Source organism: Pleuronectes platessa, chromosome 8, assembly GCF_947347685.1.
Source record: "Pleuronectes platessa chromosome 8, fPlePla1.1, whole genome shotgun sequence".
Taxonomy (NCBI): Eukaryota; Metazoa; Chordata; class Actinopteri; order Pleuronectiformes; family Pleuronectidae; genus Pleuronectes; species Pleuronectes platessa.
In genome coordinates, this window is record NC_070633.1 from 25,980,327 (window position 1) to 26,002,255 (window position 21,929).

Consider the following 21,929-nt stretch of genomic DNA (forward strand, 5'->3'; position numbering starts at 1 on the left):
ACGAGCTGTCGTGTAGATATGAGAGTGTTGTTCCTCGTCTCACTATTTAAGAAAGGTTTATTCCTACAATAGTCTTTTGAATAAACAGAACAAATTTACAAGCGTAGAGAGAAACGTTTAATTTTCAACCCAAAATAACTTGTTCTTTATATCTGCAAAAGCTCTCTCGATTTCTTTTGTATGAAAATGTCTCATCAGCGTTCGAAAGAGACTTAAAGTCATGTTGACTCAATGTTGTGGTCATTTTAGAAGGTGTACAGGTTGTGGTGCTGTTGAACTGGGTTGTGTTTGGGGTATTTTCTCTGTCCTCACTGGTAGCAATGGTTTGGAAACTCTCAGGGTCTGTTGTATCTTTACTTCAAACTGTGTAGACACAATACCTAGACACAATTTACTGAGAAAATGTGATGCTTCTTTGCAGTTTAAGGTCAAAGGTCAAAAGGTTAAACGTGAACATAAAGTGAGGCTTTTTCCTGTAAGTCTCTTCATTTATGAAATAAACAAAAAACAAGTTCACCTGTTTCCCTCAAGTTTTATTTGTAGAGCACCAAATCACAACACACATTATCTCATGACACTTTGCAAAGATCGGTCCAAAACCTGAGAAAAGCCAAACAGGAGGAAATCCTCCAACAGATCCCGACTGGACGTGGGCGGCCGTCTGCCTCGACCGGCCGGGGAGAGAGAGGAGGGGGGGGGGAATGGGGGAGAGAAGAGAGGGAGACCAGGAACAGCTGTAAATACCTGAGTGTGTTATTGTACACCAGGATATAACTACAGGTCGGGAAACACACAACTGAAATGGCAATAACACTGAAGTATTTCTTCTTCTCCGGCAGCGTCGACTGAACTGTAATATGTGTTATAACATCACAGTCCACAGCAGCAGCAGCAGCACGAAGACAATCTTAACTCCATAGAAAAATAACACCCCTCTCCCCCGCCCTCCCTCCCTCCCCCCTCGGCAGCAGAAGCCTGGCTCTGTGTTCCTGACAACTTCCATAAATTATTGGAGATTTTCATATTTCAAATTTCATCTGCATTCATGCGCAGCGGCCAGGGCCCAGCGGAGGCCAGCGTCGGGGTGTCGGGTGTGGAGGCAGCAGCAGCGGCAGCAGCGGCCCCTCGGTAGCAGCGCTGCCACCGGCTGCCTGGCTCGGTGGCCCCAGAGACCCTTGGCTAATTGAATTGCATCCCCTGATTAGATTATCCTTGCGGCAGCTTGCTGCCAATCTGAAGTATGGGTGCCTTCTATCCTACTTAACCCTTCTGCCCCCCACCCGCTGCTGCTGCAGGCACACACACACACACACACACACACACACACTCGCACTCTCACACACACACAAGGCAGAGTGCCCAATATATTCAGGGGCCATCAAAGTTGGCCGGTTTTGTTATTTTTCTTTTGCATTGTCTTGCCTTGTAAAAGTGGCCATCTTTCAGCGCCTGGCCCTCACCACCACTCGCTCTTTGCCAAACAGCCGACTCTGGCAAACTGCGGGTGTCATTACTCCAGGTTTGTTTTTCTGTTTGTTTTGCGTTTTGTTCAGCGGCTGCGACGCCAACTTTCTGAGGGAATGGATTTAACTGTGGAGACGAAGCTGCTGCATCACCAACGTGCAGCTTCACACACGACAGGGATCAGTGACTGACGCTGAGATTTACTGTTGATTCCATTTCTCCAGTTAAATTTAGTTTTATACCGATCAAAACTTAAGTATCCTCTGACGTTTTGGTTGTGCTTTAACAATAAACCTTCATTGTTGTTGATGGATAGGACATGTAATGCATATATTTTTCCGCCTTATCTTGCATTTGCTAAATGCTCGCAACATTTTCTAGTTTCTAATAGATTTCTAAGTATATTCTATATTATGTCTTTCGCTATGTGCCTGTGTTAATGTGTTTTAACTTGAAAACCTTTTTTTGTACATGTTGTAATAAACATTTAGTAATAAGCTTGTCTGTAATATAAAGAAAAATAGGATTGTCATGTGAAATTATTACATTATAAAATGGATATTATTGTTTCCCACAATCAAGTAATAAGACTTGTGAATAAAACTATTCGACATGACATGAATTTGTCAAAAATAGTTTCAAAATTCACATTCTACATTACAGTCAAAATGATACATAATAAAAACCAATAGCCAATAGATAACTCTGAAAAGGTCTGTTGTGTGTATTGAATATGTAATTTGTTATATTTGACAGACTTTACTCAAGTAATTTCAATGAGATATGATTGTACAATTTACTGTTACTTTAATATTTGAATCAGAATATTGTTTTCATAACTGTACTGACCACCAAGCAATACACATTATAAATGAAAATGCAACAACCGTGATGTTTTCTGATGCTGACAAACGTTTATTTTTTATCAGTCATGTGTGTAAACGTTTTTAAATCAAGATCAGTTGAAAAATGCATTTCAATGCTGATCTGAATGATCTGTACCAATATTAAAAAGTGCAACAGACATGTTTACTGACAGGAATGTTTTTTTTTTTTTAAGTGAATCTTGTAATGTTCTATAATTGTGGATTAAAGCTGTCAGGGTAATTCATCAATCCGTGTCATTAAATACACATTGTGTTGTATCTTAGGACAAAGAAATCCCAGCAAACATCACAAATGGACTCTCGCCTCATGACCTGGCAATGACTGCAAACGCTGCCTCAGCCCCCCCCCCCCCCCCCCCCCCCATCCAGCCCCCCCAGTCTCTAGGACTCGCAGCCCATGTCACCTCGTGCGTTGCCACATTTCGGTTTTGGGCCGATGCATAACCCAGATGAATATAACTGTTCGCTGAGGAAAAAGTCATGTTCTGATGTAATTATCATCTATTGCTTCCTGTAATCACATCAAATCTCTTTTGAACAATAATCTCATGGTGAAACTCTGGGATCGGAACCCTCCTCCCTGTTTATTGTTCTCCACTCCGGTAAAACACAATTCAATTGAGAAGCCAGCTATTAGATTTTTGGCTCTGTAGAATAAACTGAAATCGTATTCTTGGTGGAAATTATCAATACGTCTTGCGGAGTGAAAGTAAGAAGACGGAGCAAAAGTATATAGAGGCCGGGCGGAGAGAGAGAGAGAGAGAGAGAGAGAGAGAGAGAGAGAGAGAGAGAGGGAGAGGGAGGGAGGGTGAAACAGATGAAAGATGAGGAAGAGTGGATGGAAAGACTTTCACCAACTGGAAATTTATTGACATACTGAGGTCAGATGTATAAACTACCGTTTGCAAATCACATCAAAACTGCAAAATACTGCTGCTTCAAACAAGATACTCTATCGTGCGTCTGCTAAACCCATGAGAGAAAGTACGTATTGAAATGTGGAGCAGACGTCTTGTACGTAAAAATAATTTTTTTTATGTTGTAACTAGTAAAAGAAATTAAGTGGAAATTGCCTTTTTTTTTTTCGTGGGACAGAAATTAAAGCCAAAGTTCTTGGAGAGCACTCAGCCTGAAAAGTTTCCAAAGATATGAGGCTCATTTATCAGATCAATTACAGCGTCAACAAAAGAACAGAGAATATTGCAGTGAGGTTTTTTTTTATGTTCTTACACCGAACAAAAAACAATAACTGTGCACCAACATAGCTGCAGTTCAGACTGATATTAGATCAGTTTCCTTTCTCCTCTAAGTGACTGTGACAGAATCTGAAGATAAAACAAAGTCTTACTTACAGATTTGGAAGCGATTGCTGCAGAGTTTTGCATCAGTGCTGTGAAATATTGATGACATGCAGAGTTTGAGGCAAAGCAATAGCTGTAATCTGATCAGTGGAGACACTGACAGTAAACATGGACGGTTGAAGATATGAGATTTTTTTTTAAAAGCCAGGGATTCTGTGTCTGCTAATAAGATATTTTAAAAACAGACAACAATAGTAGAGCTACCCTCAGGCTATGGAGGTCAAAGGTCAAAGATCTGTCCCCGATGGATCAAAAGCTGTGGCTCAAAAACGCTGGTTTGGTTTTCTTGTATGAAAATAACAATAAACCAATTTGACTGATTGTGTCCGTTTCTTTGACAGTTAAACAAAAAATGTATTGATTGACAGCAATTAATGTTAATAGATAAAATCTTCTAATTAGGGGATTATGGGTAATTTCAGCCCTCGTTTTGGTCTTTATTGCGAGTATTAAGGTCAGAGGTCATATCTTCAGTATCGTTTCATGAGGTTTTGGGGATTTTTAAAAACAAATGAGGTCTACACACACTCAGAAAAGAAAATGTACACATAGGAATTTAACCTGCAAAACAAATAGTCAAATACATTGTAAATATCAGAATAAAATGTAGGAAAATAAACTCCTCCAGTGAAAGGAGACTGTCTGTCACCAGCCTGATGAGCAGAATAATGAATATGAGGTGTGGCATCTTTTACTTTTTAGCCTTTTTTCTAAAAACCATAGCCAATCAAGGATTAAACAGAGAGTTTTCTGGTTTTAAAGCATTAGAATGTGTGACTAAGATTATAATATTAGATAAATAATGCAGTCAGACCTTCACAGCGCTGTCAGTGCAGGGGGATGGTCAGAATACTACATTACCCATGAGCCTCAGCTGGGGATCAAAGTGCCATAGTCCCTGAATTCATCCAAAATTGATCCAGGATCCAAAAGTAAATCGGTTACAGCAGCAGATTGTTGGTTTTCTGAATTTTTAGCTTCTGCATACCGACAATTTTGGACACAGTGATTGGATGTTTCATGCCAAGATGCATCTGGTAGTTTCTATATAAAAAGGCCTCATGATACAAATCACATAACAAGATAGAAAATACCTGATGTCTCAAATGGAAGAGTTTCATGCTAAGTGTTAATTTTGTCCTTGAGAAGAATAAATGTGACTTGATGTTCCCATTATAGCTAAACACAAGTGTTTTCTTTTGTTTCACAATGAGGGAGAATTTGAATTTTTACCCAAATCTGAGTAGTTTGCCGTCATTTCAAACTACAATGTAGAAATGTCTTCACCTGTTTGTGTGGGAGCTGGAGGCTGAGGATGCTCAGGCATGCTCAGGTTGGCAGCCTCCCTGCCTCCCTCCCTGGCCCTCCGACCATCCATCCGTCCAGCCGGCTCTCCTGAGTCACTTTTCATAATTATTGAATTACATTCCTGGCAACCCATTAAGCAGGACATTCTCTTCTTAACCACCTGCTCTTCCCCCCTCCTCCGCCCCATTTTACGCCATCAATCTTTCAGCGTTACCGGAGCCCCTAAAAGCTTTCTGACTGCTCTATAATGGGGGACAGCGCGGGGTCAGGGGGTGCTACAGGACTGTGTGCTCAGAAGCAGTGATGCCTCAGCATTCGGGTGGGGAGAAAGGGGCGGGGGGGTGGTGTGAGGGGGCAGCAGGGGTCACTCTGTGTGGCCTGGCTGTAAGAGGTCACTGGCTGGACCTTTGGCTCCAAACTAGAGAGAGAGAACACGTTTGTATGTGTCATTATTTGACTGTGTGTGTGTGTGTGTGTGTGTGTGTGTGTGTGTGTGTGTGTGTGTGTGTGTGTGTGTGTGTGTGTGTATGTGTGTGTAGCCTGTTCAGGTGCTTCACAAATAAAACTGAGCTCATGTCAGATCCCATAAATCAAACATGTCCAATACTTCAATAGTTTCTATCACATGCAGTTATTTATACTCTTGTGATTAACCAATGTTTTCTCGGCCTCCCTGTACTGATTTCCTACATTTCCCAGAATGCACATTTTCAAATCCTCCAAATACGATGACAATATCAAACACTCACACTACAAAGTCAAACCAGTAACTGATCTGGAGCATTTTATTGTTTCAAGGAGCAGAAATACATTTTCCCGTTTAAGCTTTTAATCCAGTACGAACGAGACGTCCACAAAGTGCTCAGACAACTTTTAATGGGAACTAAATTAAACAACATTTAATGTAGATAGGAAAACGCTGAAGATGATGTAATCAAGAGCTCGATACAGTATTTTATATTATATAATATAATGTGGAAGATTATGTCACATTGTGTAGCAGTAAAATGATAGAGAGGAAAAAGTCACTTGTTTATTTTTTATTGCATATCAGGTCACCTCATTGGGTTTTATCACTTAGTTAACATCATACACATGGTTTTCCTTAAATAGTATAAACTCTAAATATAAATACCAAATGTGATCTGATCTGTTTCTTTCATTGAATTATATAAGATCCTTAAATCCTTTGATCCTCTCTGGTTCCACACATTCAAAGATGCATCTCAATTTACAGTGTTAACAGCCACAAGCATAATATGATGCTATTCAGTGTAAAAGTGGCATCATTAAACATGTTGAGAGGCTGAACACATGAACACCAGCAGCATTTTGACTCTCAGGGCATTTTGGTATTTTAATGCACGCTGCTCTTTTCATGTCCAGGAGGTTCCAGTCGAGTCAATGTTAAGTGAATAGTAAGGTTCGGGTTTGACTTTACCCTGCTGCTGTATCGAGCCGCCTGTCAATACGACTGCAGGGGAAATCTATAGAGCGGGTAAATGTTATCACAACATCCGTTTGTGGGCGTGCACGTTCACTCATGCATGTGAGGTTTTAAAGGGCTTGAATAATGTGCATTGTCGTTTACCATTCACCTCCTCTTACATGGCTGTGTTCTACAAATAGAGAATGTCCGAGATGGAGAGTGACACAATGTTCAGAAGATCCTTTGTTTACATTTCACATCTGAAAGTCAGAATAATGGTCCAAACAAGATTTGTGTGTTTGTTACATTGGCAGGTATCTTTTTGGTTGAATTGAGAAAATGCATGAACCAGTTCTCTTTGTTTGTGGTTTAAAGTTTAAATCGTAGGAGGCGAAGACTTCAGCAATCCATCCGGCAACTGGTTCGAGAGTCTGACCAATCCAAACCAGTCGGACTTCATTTGTGTCTGGATCACGGTCCGAGAGGGTCCGGATCTCACAACATGGGTGTGGACGTTTCCTAAGAAGCTGCAGAGTGGATCTCTATGAGTTTGAACCAGTGGTCATGTACAACATGTGAATGAGCTGCAGGTCCTGACAAGTGTAGCTGAACAAACGCGTTCGAGGAGTAAACAGTATCAGTGCAGATGGAGGGCTCGTGCCTCACCTCACAGCATGCCGCTCATTACCCAACGCTCAGATCCCAACACCTATTATTCACCTCTGACAGCTCGCTGTGCTGCATAAAACAAACACACACTTCCACACACATGCACACGCTAATCTGTGTGTGTCACCGCACACACACTCGAGAACACGTGTACACGTAAAGTAACAGGCTGCTGTGAATACATACATATACTTCACAGCTCCTGAAATCCCTTATAACCTACTGTATGGACACATAGAGCACTGCATACTAAAGTGACCTTGCAGAATATTCTTAAACATATGCTACACACACACACACACACAGACACACACACTCAGTGAGCATATGAGTAATGAACAACCTTAATAACACCTCCAACTTTTCCTCTTCTTCTCTCTGCTGGCTGTTTAAATTCACATCCCCCTTTAACGTCGCTCTAATCTCATTACTGCCGGCTAATAGCTCTCCTTCTGCTCCTCCCAGACGCTCTGCCCAGACCTTGGATAACACACACACACACACACACACACACACACACACACACAGACACACAGACACACGTTCAGAGTGTGCGTGCTGCTGCTGCAGAGGAGCTGCATCTGCAAAGTGTGGCCCAGGGAAAAGAGCTAAGAGGAAGCGAGAGAGGGTGAAGTTGGTGTGTGGTGTTTATATGCATGCGGGTGAATGTTGTTGTGGGCGAGGGGGGGGTAGGAGGAGAGGGGGGAGTGGGTGATGGTGGTGGATCAGCAGCCAACTCCACTCTCTCTCTCTTTCTCTTCCCTGCAATACCACCACCTCCCCCCTCCCCCCCTCCTCCCCTCGAGTGAATCTATAGGGAGGGAAGGCAGAGACAGGTGCATTTCTCCACAAATTGAGTTAGCCAAGACATGCCACATCCAATTGGGCCAAATTGATGTGAGAGTTTGTGATGTCTGCCGTGGGTATTACAGCAAAGGTCAGTGTGCCGAGACAATGACATCAATCTGGTCCACGTGGCCGAGCACTCGGGCCCCCGCCAGCCTCCCTGATTCAGATGCAAACCTGCAAACAGAGTCAGGGGAAGCAGAGGGCGGACGAACGCCGGTCGCAAACTGGTGGGCATTTTGTGATTGCTTTTGAATGGGGAGCGAAACAAGAAGTCGACACAGCCAGGTTGTTGCCTCTGAATGACACATGCAGCTGCTGTTGGTCGGTGAATACCAAAAGAAATCAATGAAAACAGATGTTTGGATTGTAAAGCCCCAAAAGCGATCAAGGCCTCAAAAGGGTCTGGATACTGGGTTTACTGCAAAACTTCAAGAAACCAGTTGACAGAATGTTATTCTCCATCTGTGATGTGGCTCCATCAGCAAACAACCTCAGTCGGTGGCTAAATTTCCCAAGTGGCAGCAAATCAAATCACAATTATTCAAAATACTTTTCTGGTTTGACATCGAATATCAAAGTGTTGTATTTCCCCATAGCATTGCATGTTAGCATTCAGGACGGCCATGGTGTGTGTCCTGTGAAATGATTGTTTATAAACGTTATCCCGCTGTACAGAAATGAAGCCAAAGTATCCCGGAGACTGCGGCTGCCATCTTTCACTGGTGACATCACTGGAGTCAGAGTCTGTGCAGCTGCAGTGTCGAAGTCCCGCCCACGCACATTCACGACCAATTGTGAGCCAGTCTCAGCTGTCAATCATGACATGTCAGCCCATCTCAAACAAAACTCACCAGAAACACGAACATTTGAGCAACTACTACTACTTTGACTTTTTGACACTTAGCCATGTCCCATCCTCTAACATGGAGGAGGCAAGGTTTATCCCCCACGCTGCAGCCAATCAACAGAGGTTAGGTATTTTTGCTTCAATTTATGTATTTTTCTAGGTCCATGTCTCATTCTTCCACCAAGTTTTGTAGAAATCTGTTCTGTAGATTTCATCAACCAATTTATCAACCAACCAACCAACCAACTAACAAAAGAGCCAATTTATCAACCAACCAAAGGCCCTGCTCAAAGGTGCCTGGACAGCAGATTCTAACATTCCTTTACCTTGGTTGTGGGACTACAACCATTCTTTACTAAATCATCAATAATTACATCAATAATAATCTACATCTGTCTCTCTAGGTCATGATGTCCATACAACTACGAGTTCTACTCACACATCATTACCTGATCCACTTGATGTTTACACCACATTGTCTTGAGTCCACAATCTTACAAATTCTTCCGGCGTAATTTTCCCTGCAAACACACTCTGCCTGTCAATTTCAGGTCCAGCACGTGAGTGGCAGTGGTTTAAGGCTCCTCGGCCTCTACTCTCAGGAAATCCAATAGAAACTTCATCATGCTGTCACCTCTGCCGGGCCCGGCAAAGCCAGATCTAAGGGGTATGGCTTTCATCCCACCTCTATTCAGAGAGCCATTCTCTTTGATCACATTAGCGTTATTGCTCCTCTTACGGTTCCCTCCGTCTTCTCACTGCTACTCTATATCTGCCCGAGGCTATTGGTTTTCATTCTGCGGCTTCAATCTGGACCTGGACCAGGCCGAGCTCGACCAGCTTACACTGACGTTAATTCATATAAAAGCTATATGAACAGCCAAGTTCCACTCCTTGCTCCACAGGCTCACTCAATCTACGGGACATAACTCTTGACGGAGAGTATTAAGAGGTAAATAAACAGCCATAATAATTTACGGATGAATGTAACAATAACTACACACGAGTGCTCCCGTGTGTTCAGGTTTGTTTGACCTGAAATTTACTTTAAGCAAACATCAAAACTTTGTTGATAAAAGGTGGATGGTTTTAAGTGAAGGGTTCCCTCAACCCACCAGAGGGCAGAACCAGGGAAGCTGCTGCGCTTTTCACTTTCTTTTAATTTTAACTTTGTTTTTCACCAGGCGACTAATTTTACAATAAACTATCTGCAAATCACCAGTCGATTAAGGACAAGTCATCATCTGCTCGGGTTTTCTGGAGCTCACGGGATCCACGGAGAGGGTTTCAATTCATCCCCGGTCACCAGAGTCCCAGACTGGAGATTTGTCTGAGAGGCAATTTACTGTCATTTGCTGGAGAGCGCCGGCCTGATGCATAAACATCGTTCTTAATACGCCAATTCATCATCGGGCAGCCAGGGGGATTCTGGGTGTGTTCTGATCAAATTTGCACCCAGCGATGATGAGGGGCATGTTGGTTTTGCTGCAGAAAAGTGCAGATCCAGCTATTTGTCACGTCAGGCTCACACAGGGGAGGGAGGATGCTCAGCATAGAAATACAAGAGATAGAAAAGAGGCGTACCTCAGCAACCTTGCAGTCTCCTTTTGTGCAGCTGAGACAGATGGAATAAATTTGCCGCCGTGCCGGTGACTATAAATCGGTCAACTACTTTAGTTAAGGCTGAAATATCTCAACATCTACAGAACAAAAACTATTTTACAAACATTTATGTTTCCCAGACAATGAATCTGACTCACTGTGGTGACCCCCTCACATTGGCCTCACCATGAGGATGTTGTTAAGCAGGGGCGTTGCAACAGGGTGGGCGAAGCAGGAAATTGCCTGAGGCCCCCGAGCTGAGAGGGGGGCCCTACAAAAATGGTTCATAATATTAGTCCACAGCAAAGGCAATTGAGACAGTCAGAGCCCCATTAGAGCCACTAACGTTCTGCCAAAGGCCTGATAATGTGGGGGTTTCGACAGATGTAGGGCCCCCCAGGTCTGTTTTTGCTAGGGCCCCTAAAATCCCACGAAGGTGAAATGTCACTCCAATCATTGGTGGTAAAGCAACTAATGTTCCTTATGAAATAAAATGTCTTAGTAACTTACTATTTGTTAGTTTTGATTGTTATGACCGGATTTCTTTAACTTTGTAAAACTATCAATCATATTTCACATCTAATCTGCCAACTTCTCCTGTCAGTGTTTGTGTTCAGAACCATATCTCACCCACTTGCTATTGGAACAGTTCTGAATACTCGTGCTTTCTACTGTGGTCAGACAAGACTTCCTATGAACTGGGTATTTTCTCTCGTATACCTCCATTACTTATCTAAACAATTAGACTCAGAGAAGTGGAAAATACAGACATGCTACAGCTGTACTTCCTGATTTCATGTCAGAAAATCCCATGAGTTTGAGCCTCTCATCCTAAAAACCAATACGTTTTGAAACCATAACAACTAGACAAATGTATAGATTAATTAATTACATATTTTCAACCATGGTTTCGTATTTGGTAACGTTTGGTTCTCTTTTTTAAAAACAGTGGCGCACAGAAATAAGATATATCGGCTTTAGATTCACAAACTACTGGTGTGGACCTGAACTTTTATGGGATTTGTTGACAAGCAAAAGAAAGAAAAACATGGAAGATCCGTGACTTGTCCTTCAGAATTGCTGTCATTACTTTCTTTAGAAATTCAATATACTGCTGTTGATAGTTATTGAAGCAACATATGGGTTTTCTAAGCCACAAGCAACGCAGCTCACCAACACTTATTGAGAAAAACACCCATTATCCATGTCCCGGCCAGTTCTCGGTCCTCGTATCGATTTCCGTGGAACCATCGAATCTACGTCTGCCAGCTCTGCGGCGCGGCAACATCCTTCAGCGCCCGGAGAGCTGCCTTCTGGGAACAGGAAGTGAATCAGAGTCTGCAGTGGACAGGCACACGCTGATGACTCCCATCTGGCTGTTCTTTAAGTATTCCATCCAATCAAATTAGGTTTGATTGATCAACAGGCGCTGCCATTGGACGGTGGTCATGGTGATATAAATCACGCTGTGCCATCAAGGCTTCTCGGAGGGAGAGTAAGAGCATCCATGAAATCCTCTGGGCTGATCATTTGAGGTTTTCTGTGATGGGAGTGATGATGATTTTCAAACGTGGATGTGATGCAACACAACGTCTGGGTGAAGAAATAGAGAGATTCATGGTATAAAAGGTGTACAGATCAAAAGTCAGTCACCTGGTATCATCACATAAAACTCAGGATTATATCAGATGTTGTTAATTCAAGAAATCCTCAAGCTCCACAGTCTTATCTGTCAATTAATCATCAATACTTTTCACTTAAATACATTTCAACACCACATTTCTCCTTTGTGTGTGATGAGCTGCACAATAAAAGCTCAAGATAATGATTCTATCAAACTTTGTTGAGATTAATAACTTACTTTATTCTTGTAATCAGAAACAAGTTAGTGCCTTTGCTAAATTATGTTGTACTGGGGATAAAATAAGATAAATAGTTAATATATTTTACCTTTAAAGTGTGTTACAAATCTCTAATATACAAATAAATCTAAAGCTAAATGTGATATAGGCTAGTATTAATTCAAACTGGAGTAATTGTCAAATAATATCTGGTTTTTCCTGTTTAGAAACAGATCTGATCTCCAGCAACAAAGTACAGTCAATCAAGTACTATACATAAGTACACTTATCAGGTAAAGCAGCTACTGTACTTGAGTATTTCTATTTAATGTAACTTAATACTTTTACATCACTACATTTATTACACAGTTATAGTCACTGTTTTCTTTGCAGATTCCAACCAGACATGATTAATACATTTTATCAGCAATTAACTTCTGACACAGTAGCAACGATAAGTACTTTACTTCTGTACTTTTACTTAAAGGTAAACATTTGACTGCCAGACTTATATAAAAAACATTTCTACACTGTGGTGTTTCTACTTTCTGCACTGCTGTCGTCCAATGGTAGGATTTTAACATGATTCTAGACAAAAGGGAAGGTCGAGCAAAAACACTTCAGGTGATACAAAACCTAAATCAGTTTGACCTCAACGTGATAGAGTTCAATCACCATCAAGGGTCGGTTTATATACTTACACGTATCTACTGTGGTCGTTTAACTTTCTTTTTTAAAGTGCTTTCATCTGAGGTGTTTTCGGTCATGGTTGGTTTGACTGGATCCTGCAGCTGAGTCAAACAAACCAGTAGCTCTACTGGACGTTTGCTGATGTCAACAAACTCCACAAGAACCAATTAAGATAAAAACCTTGAAGTGGGACTATGTCCTGAAAGGTGCAGCAGATCTACAGAGGTTATAGTGACACAGACACCAGTTAGACACACAAACACCTGAGTGGAATCAATCAACCAGCAACTCAGACTGTGTCTGGATGAACAATGAAGGCTTTCAGGCACTGAGGCTGATTTAAGGGATGTTGGTCCTGCAGTGATTAAAGCTTTATTCTAATATTAAATCATCACAGTCAACATGCAGCCTAATCTCTCCCTGATAGATTGTTGTGTTTGTGTCTCCGCGGGTCCACGGGGTCTGTGTGCGTCCTGTTGTGCATCTAAGTGGATGTGAGGCCCTTGTTGTGACTCTTTTGACTATATGGAAATCATAATTCACACGGAGCCGCCTGATGGTTTATGCAGATGGCGGCTGGGGGCTAAAATAAAAGAGTCTGATATGTACAAGTGTTCGGCCATAACACATGAAAAGAATATGAAATTTAGAAGGGGGGGGGGGGGGGGGGGCGGGAGGCGAGACAAATTAGCAGCTTTAGAAAAGTGATAGCAGGTGTTTACATGTGGAATGTTTTGCATATTGTAATGTTGGAGAAGGGAGAAGGGAGAAGTGTTGGGGTGGGGGGGTGGGGGGTAATAAACATCACAATGCGTCGGACAATAATCAATATGACGCACAATGACCTTGACGTTTTATGATGGATTGGGAGACGTGGCCTACTGTAATTGCTGCAGCCCTCCCTCCTCCGTCCTTCTCTCCATCCTTCCCTCCTTTCAGCCGGACGCCTCCTCTCTCCTCCTCTCTCCCCTCTTTCTCTCCTTGGACATTAAAAACCGCTCCATCATTCTCGATGCGCCGCCTTGTCGCCTGCCGCTCAGATGACCATTAATCGCTTAATTCCAGTAAACCTACGTGCGCACAAAGGGCCGCTGTCTGCCGCTTAATGCATGTGTGATTAAGCTTTTAGGGCCGACCACACGGCATTATTAGCCAGCAGGTCCTTGTATAGAGGGGCCAAATGCCTTCAGGGGGCCCGAGGATGGTGCTGGGGAGGAGAGGGAGGGGGGGGGGGGGTGGATGTGGATGTGGATGTGGAGAGGGGAGCCAGGGAGTGTGGGAGGGGGGCCAAGTTAATGACACTGACCCTCACTTCCCCAACAGCTATTCAATTCAACAATAATAACGGGTCACGCAGCTGATTTATGGAGCCGGGGCTAATAATTGTCAATTGCTAATGCCCGGCTGTGGGGGGGAGTGGGGGGGGCGGGGGCGATACCAGTGAAAATATGGTTTGACCCCCACATGGGGGCTGAAATGCAGGAGGCAAGAGAAAAAAATGACAGATGATGTAGTTTTATCCCCTTAAAGCTAAAACACAATGCAGGTTGGGAAACATGCAGCAGTAGAGTCAGTGTGTATGTGTGTGTGTGTGTGTCCGTGTGTGTGTGTGTGTGTGTGTGTCCGCATCGCTGCGATAAATTAATAACAAACCAAACAATGTGTCGTGGAGAGGCGGATTCAATTACTAAGTTTATTTACAGGGGGAAATCTCATGAAGGCCATTGACCAACGTTAAGCAGCGCGGGATGAAACGATGACAAGAGCCCCGATAAGAATTTAATTCCATCTCATTTCGGACGATTTTATGAATCAGATTCTTGAACACTGGCAAGAGATTTAATGATCACATCTTTGCGAAATCTTATTTCAGAAGCGGTCGATGGCATTTCTCTGCGTTAATGTCGACTTAGAGGTTGGAGTAATTTAGTAATTGATTCCTTGCCTTGGCTCGCGCTCGTGCCAAGGCCGCGTTCGAGGGTAATATGTTTCCTAATCTTATCCCCCGGAATAAGATTTTTATGTTAATCCGCTGGCTGAGCTCTCGGTCACTCGGGGAGCGCGGATAAAGGCGCGCAGGGGCCGGAGCGGCCGGAGAGACGAGGCGGGATCTGCAGGAACCGCAGGCTACAGCATCTGGAAGAACAACAGGGAAGATTGAGACTGTAAATAAAATTGAAGATTAAAGATTTACCTTATTAAACTGCGTGAGAAAAAAATCTGTTATTTCCACATTTATAGGCGAAATAAAAAAGGAGAAACTGACCCAACACAGACTTTCCTCCACTTTCACATCAGCGCTTCACCTTATTTGTCAGTTTAGCATTTAAAATGAGCTGCAAATATTTCACAATTACATTTAAGTATAAAATATAAACGCCATGTGTCACCAGCTGATCACCAGCTCAAGACAGATCGGTGCCAGGGACAGAACAAAACAAGTCCCAACCAGCTTAAAACGCGTAAAAACACCAGTCTCCTTCCACACAGAACGAAACACTGACGTCTTTTGTGTCTTTTTTTTTTTTTTACTCCTCGCAGACACAGAGCGAAGGCACCAGCTTCTAATTGAATTTAGTTTCTTCTCCAGATGTCACTTTCCATCTGTGCGCTTGGAAACGCGATGCGCCTTTTTACGCACCGGCCTGGAACACCTTAAAGTCTGGTTTAGTCCCCCCCCCCCCCCCCCCCCCCCCCCCCAATCAGCTGTGATGACTTAAGAGCTCTAACAACTGCAGCATCACACAGAGCAAATATAAAAAGCACTGATTGGTTCGTTTCTGGTTTAAAAACAACGTGATGTCTCAGTTCTCGTATCACTGTTTTTTACAGGTGAAATCTAGAAACCTTCGCCTTCATCCATTTCTGCCAAATTAAGACATCACACTAAATCGTCACGGGAGCACCCCCCCCCCTACCCAAGATGATTTGTTTTTTGATCTGCCGGCGAGCCCCTCCCCTGCAACACGCGGCCTTATTAATAACCGTTTTGATAAGCGTAGGATCTCCTCGGGCGGAGGAGTGAGACATTGTCGGTGCAGTGTGACAGCGGGACCCTCCCATCGCTCGCTCGCTCTTTATCCTCCTCTGTTTCTTTGCGTTTTCGGGGGAGTGGATCCATCCAATCCATCCGGAGACAATGGCATTTTGTTCCTCTTATTGTCCACCCTGTCGACCCGCATTCCTATATTGCTGAGCAACGATAGTGCGCACTAAATGGAGAGGAGTTGCTCCCGCACACCGGCCATTGTGCGGCACTTGCCGGGAGAATTTAGGGTCTTGCACACATCGCATTTTCGTGATTTATTTAAGTGAAGGCGCATGGTTAAAGCTCTTCATTTGCCACATAATTACGAATTAACTGCAGCTTCCCCTTCAATCAAAGGGCCATTATGTTACTGTAAATCACTGGTTTTACGCACCGCTGCAGTGCCACCAGGCCCGTCTGGCACGTAAACTGCCTGCACTGTGTTGCACCTTGCAAAAATCTCTCAAACATAAAATAAAGACAGTTGAATACAAAAATTAACACATTTTATTGCAGCTCAGAGACGCGCCTGTCGGATTTAATATTCTCGCATCAGATTTTCCTCCCGTGGCTCCTCGGCCCACCCGAACCAGCTGAAATAATTAAAAGATGTTGAAACTATAAAAGAGGGGGCGTCTCAATAGCTGGTGGAGCATGGTGCAGCGACTATAGAGCGTCAGGATAAAGAGCGGCCTCAGTGAAAGAAACCGATGGCTAAAAGCTATAATTGTATTTGCCTCGGCGAAATATCAGAAAAGACTCCTCGTTTCTTTGAGCGTTATTAGATTAATTCCCAGAGATGGGTTCTTTTCTCGCCGCCAGACGCGTGGAGGGAGGACGGTGAACCATTTGGCTCTTTGGTTTCAATAATCAAATTAACCATTTGGTACAACTTTTGGGTCCCAGCTCGTGTGTGGAAGAGAAAGGGGGGGAGATAGAAAAAAAAAGAAAACATTTACATAATAGGAACCGGGTCGTCTCAAGAAAGAATTCACTTTTTCCTTTTTAGTCTGGTTGATCTGTGAGAAGACAATGCAAGAAAGAAAAGAGGCAGAAACACACACTGCAGCACGTCAGGGATTGTGGAGGCAAAATAATTGATGGCGAATGTGCAGCGGGTCCTTCTGTGTTCTAACAGAGAAACTGGAGCTGCACCTCGAGGCCACATGCACGAAACGCCTGGTGCCCTATTCTGTGTTTGAGGATAAATTATAAAGCAAGTGAACAGTTCATTAGATTAAAGCCACATTTGAGTTGTGGGGATGAATATTAAAACTGTGAAACTGAGGTGAAAGGAATATCTTCCACCTGAATATCTTACTTTTTATAATAATAAGATTTAAAACTAAATTTACCTCACAAGCTTCTTTCAACATCATTCGTTTTTTACACAGAAACTCTCAATTATAAGGAATACATGTTTTATTTATTTTTAACTCCATCCTTCCTCAACTGTGATGAAAAATAAGATCAATACTGTGAAGGACAAATCAAATCAAAGCCAAAGAATCTATAACAACACTACGATAAATAAATCTAATAGGTTGCGAGACAAACGTTGATAATATCCAAAACCGATGTCAGTGTCACAGGTATGATGAAGAAATCCTGAAGCAAACACACACACACGAGGAGAATTAAAAAGAATATGAGGATTTTAGAGCCTCAGAAGAAGAAGATGAAGAAGAAGAAGATGAAGAACAGAACACAGATCAATCACTGAAACACGACCGGAGGTGAAGAAATTTAAAAATCAAACACTCATCGAAAAAATCCAATTGCTGAGCCATCATTCAAGTTGCGCCTTTTTGCGTTTGGATAATTTGGATGAAGAAGAAGAAGAAGAAGAAAGAAAAAAAGCTTCACACGAGGACTTGAACTCGGTGTCGGTGAGAAAAAAAGCCCGAAACACAGAGAGTGTGTGAGTGCCATAGAAAACGCTTCACCTTATTACACAAACCGAATTAACCACTCAGCCAATATAGTGCAGCCTAAGAGGTCCGATGAAAGCCTCACCAGTTCGTTACTTTCATTACAAAGATGTTATTTGCCCAATAAACGAAATAATGAAAGTAATAAAGACAATTACAAACTCATTTGAAGCATAAAGAAAAAAAAACACACACAGTTTAACAGAGGTGCGGGAGGAGATTCAGGGAAAAAGATAAACTGAATGAAGCCAATAAATCTGTTTATTACTCTGCGTAAAAGTGTCACATCCAGGGCTGTAAAACCCACAGAGACAGTTCCTGAGTTTCATTTCAGGTTTAGTTGCTGCACAGAAATTGCAATGTGCTCATTTAAATGTTTGAAATCCTAATTAAAGCAATAACAAGTCATTTGTTTGGGGTGAGATGAAACAAACAGAAATCAATGTGGAAAGCGTGTGGCACTGGTTTTGGATGTGATTGGTGCGCATGAGGGGCAATAAACCCGGAGAAGCCGTTTCTCTGCACGTTCAGTGTTAAAATTGTATTTCTGTCATATGAGAAAAATTTAAAATGAAATAGTGACATGGAATAATTCACCCACATGCAGATTACGTGAGTGATTCTGTGGTTTTTACTCCAGTTTTCCCCGAGAGAAAAGAAGAAAACGAGCCTCGTGAACTTGATTGTGATGAAACTACATATTTTTCTGCCACCAGCCCCAACGAGTCCTGCTGGATGATCGTGCCCGTGTTCCGGCTGCACTCATCCGGGGAGACCACAGTCAGGATCCGCGGTGAAAAGCGCCAGAGCAGACGGACGGAGAGAGGAGGCACGAGGGGGGGGAATACTCTGTGAAATCCTGCCCAAGGTATACGGTCGCTTAAAAGGCTTAAAAGCTTGGAGAAAATTGGATCAGGGAGAATCGTCACCCAACTTTCATTATTTCCAAGTGGTGTGATTGAATTAAAGGGCAAGATGGTGGTTGGAGAGGAGTGGGGCGGATGGGTAGAGGGATGGAGGGATGGAGAGGTGGAGGCGGTGGAGGGGTGCGTAATGGCGTGGTATTAAATTCTAATTAGAGATGCAGGGGATCAATGATAGGGAGGTTGGACAGCCCGGGCCCCCAGTGCCAGCCCAATAGACTGATGAGTTATTGTCATGTAAAAAAGCGCTAGCAATAAGACCAAACGCTTTGCTATTGTCCAAGCGGAAAGAGCCAAGTTTATTATGAGGACTATATGCTCTAGAGACCTCGGGCTAGGCGGCTCTTAGGGGGGTTTTCATAAAACAGGGCTAGGTTCCTATAAAGGAGGCCAGTTTTGGAGCAGGCGCTGAGCAGTGAGCATCTACCCACCGTCCAGCCTCCTCCAGTCCAAACCAAATCCGCTTTCCCCCAAACTCAGACCGCGCGTCCTGCTCGCTTTCAGCTTTTTTTTTATTATTTATTTTGCTCCTTTCCAGGGAGGGTCGGTGTTTTTTCTCCGCCGCTGTTTTTTTGGTTTTCTCGGGGAAGTGCAGCTTTCTAACTCCACCGAGCCTTCTCAAATGTATAAAATGGAGTATTCTTACCTAAATTCCTCTGCCTACGAGTCATGTATGGCCGGAATGGACACGTCGAGCTTGGCATCGGCCTATGCGGACTTCAGCTCGTGCAGCCAGGCCAGTGGTTTCCAGTACAATCCCATCAGGACCACGTTCGGGGCCACCTCCGGCTGCCCGTCCCTCACGCCGGGGTCCTGCAGCCTGGGGACCCTGCGGGACCACCAGAGCAGCCCGTATGCCGCAGGTAAGCAGCGGCTCCGGAGCCACAACCCCGACGTATTATAGGACGCCTTGATTGCATTTGAAAATGGAAATGTGTTTAGTATTTACCAAACGAAATTTGCTTACACAAATGAAAGAATTTATCACGTTAGAAGCGATTGCAGGCAAGCGGTAATTCGGTTACCGGGTTATACTATCCCAGTCACACCCAAAACCGCCAACAGAATTATCGTAAGCTGCCAAAATGATAGGCATAATTTATTTACTTTGCGATGAGACATAAAGCTTCGAAAATAATTAGATAACCAAAGACTAAAGCTCATTATTGACACCGATTCGGAGTTACAGTAGCAGCACACGCGGGGCAGGATGGGAACATTATGACAAGTTCTCAAACTCGAGCCTCGATCTGAGCAGCAACAATTAGTTTAACATTACAATTAACCGCATCACGGGTCAGCGACGTTATCAATTCACAACTAATTCAACCCGCAACCGCGCGCGTAACCGGATTCGAAGCTTCGGCTCAACGTCCTTAACCGGATTTTACACAAAAATATCGAATTTGAATTTACTTCCACTTGACAACACACACAGACACACACGCTCCTCTTACTGATCAGCCCTCTGCTGTACTTCGCACGTCTGACGCTGACATTTCTCTTTTCTGTTCCCAGTTCCATACAAACTGTTCACGGACCACGGAGGACTGAACGAGAAGCGGAAGCAGAGGCGCATCCGGACCACGTTCACCAGCGCCCAGCTGAAGGAGCTGGAGCGGGTGTTCGCGGAGACACACTACCCGGACATCTACACCCGAGAGGAGCTCGCTCTCAAAATCGACCTGACTGAAGCCAGAGTGCAGGTACACAGCCGTTCTCCAGTTACGCGTAATTACGCACAGTTACGCACGGGTGGATTTATTATGCAAACAACATTTTTTAACATAATCCCTATTTTTTTAACAGTTTGTAGTTAAGTTTAATGCTTTCACGTGATGCTTTGGTGTTTTCCATCAACAGTTGTTTAACCCTTTCTCAATTTTCTAGGTGTGGTTCCAGAACCGACGCGCCAAGTTCCGCAAGCAGGAGCGGGCAGCTGCAGCGGCCGCAGCGGCAGCCAAGAACAATTCTGGGAAGAAGTCCGACCCCAGAGACGAAGACAGCAAAGACAACAAATCCACCGACCCGGACAGCACAGGAGGCCCCGGCCCGAACCCGCTGCCCACCTCCAACTGCGGCGGACCGAGCCCCACCGGCGTGCAGGTCAACAACAACGGGAACGGACAGGTGGACCAAGTGAAGACCTCCGTGTCCAGCGGCATGGGGGTGACAGCACCGAGCCAAGGCTGGTCCACCGCTCCGGGGACCATCACCTCCATCCCGGACTCACTGGGCGGCCCGTTCGCCAGCGTACTGTCGTCTTTGCAAAGACAGAACGGAGCCAAAGCGACATTAGTAAAGACCGGCATGTTCTAATGAAGCTCTGTGGCGGATGGAGGAGGAGAAAACACAGATCGGAGGGAAAGAGAAGTTTCCTCCTTCTCCGGAGACTGAAAAAGCAAATTGCTCGAGACTCAAACGGACAATAAAACGCAGTTAATTAAAACAGAAGACGATGACAACTCCTGTTCTTTTGTTTTGTTGCCTTGCACCGTTCCTTGTGGTCAGTTTAAACACTTTCGCTGTAAAAATATCCATCTTGGCAAGTCATTTGTCCGTCTTGAAACAAGTTGGGTCGGTGGATTGTTTTCCGGTCATATTTTAGGACTGAATATCTAAAGACAATAAGAAAACAAGTTGTTGTGTTGAGATGATTCATGCGAGAGACTCCATCGTACGCATTCCTCGTGTTTTTAAAGGAAAACAAACAACATCAACACACACACAGACACACACATGGCAGTGGCCCATGAGCAAACACCCGGCGTCTGATCAGTCGATTCACAAGTCAAGAGTTCAACAGCTGCTTTGTTCGGCAGAGACGTTCAACAGGCTCCACGAGGACGAACCCACGAACCCTGACACGACAAATCTCACTCACTTTCTGTGGAAGAACGACCGCTGAGTTTTACTTTTCTTTAAATTGTCGATATAAACACAATTATTTCCTCGAGAGAAAAAAAAAGGCACAAACTACTGCAATGTTCGCCCCCCCATGACAGGAACCCTGTATGTTTTGTGTGTCTTTCTACGGCAGTGTTTTTGTGGCTCAAATTGTATAGTGTGAATACGTATTACTGTCTCCTATAGTTGAACC

At 43.7% G+C, this 21,929-nt stretch overlaps 1 protein-coding gene across 1 annotated transcript; it reads left to right on the forward strand.

The window, feature by feature from the left end:
- The first annotated feature begins 19,267 nt into the window (after window positions 1-19,267).
- On the forward strand, window positions 19,268-21,148 carry phox2bb (paired like homeobox 2Bb). Its single transcript, XM_053429356.1, has 3 exons — window positions 19,268-19,692; window positions 20,348-20,535; window positions 20,720-21,148. The coding sequence occupies exons 1-3, from the start codon at window positions 19,452-19,454 to the stop codon at window positions 21,146-21,148; spliced, it is 858 nt and encodes a 285-aa protein (XP_053285331.1). The 5' UTR covers window positions 19,268-19,451.
- Window positions 21,149-21,929: the final 781 nt, after the last annotated feature.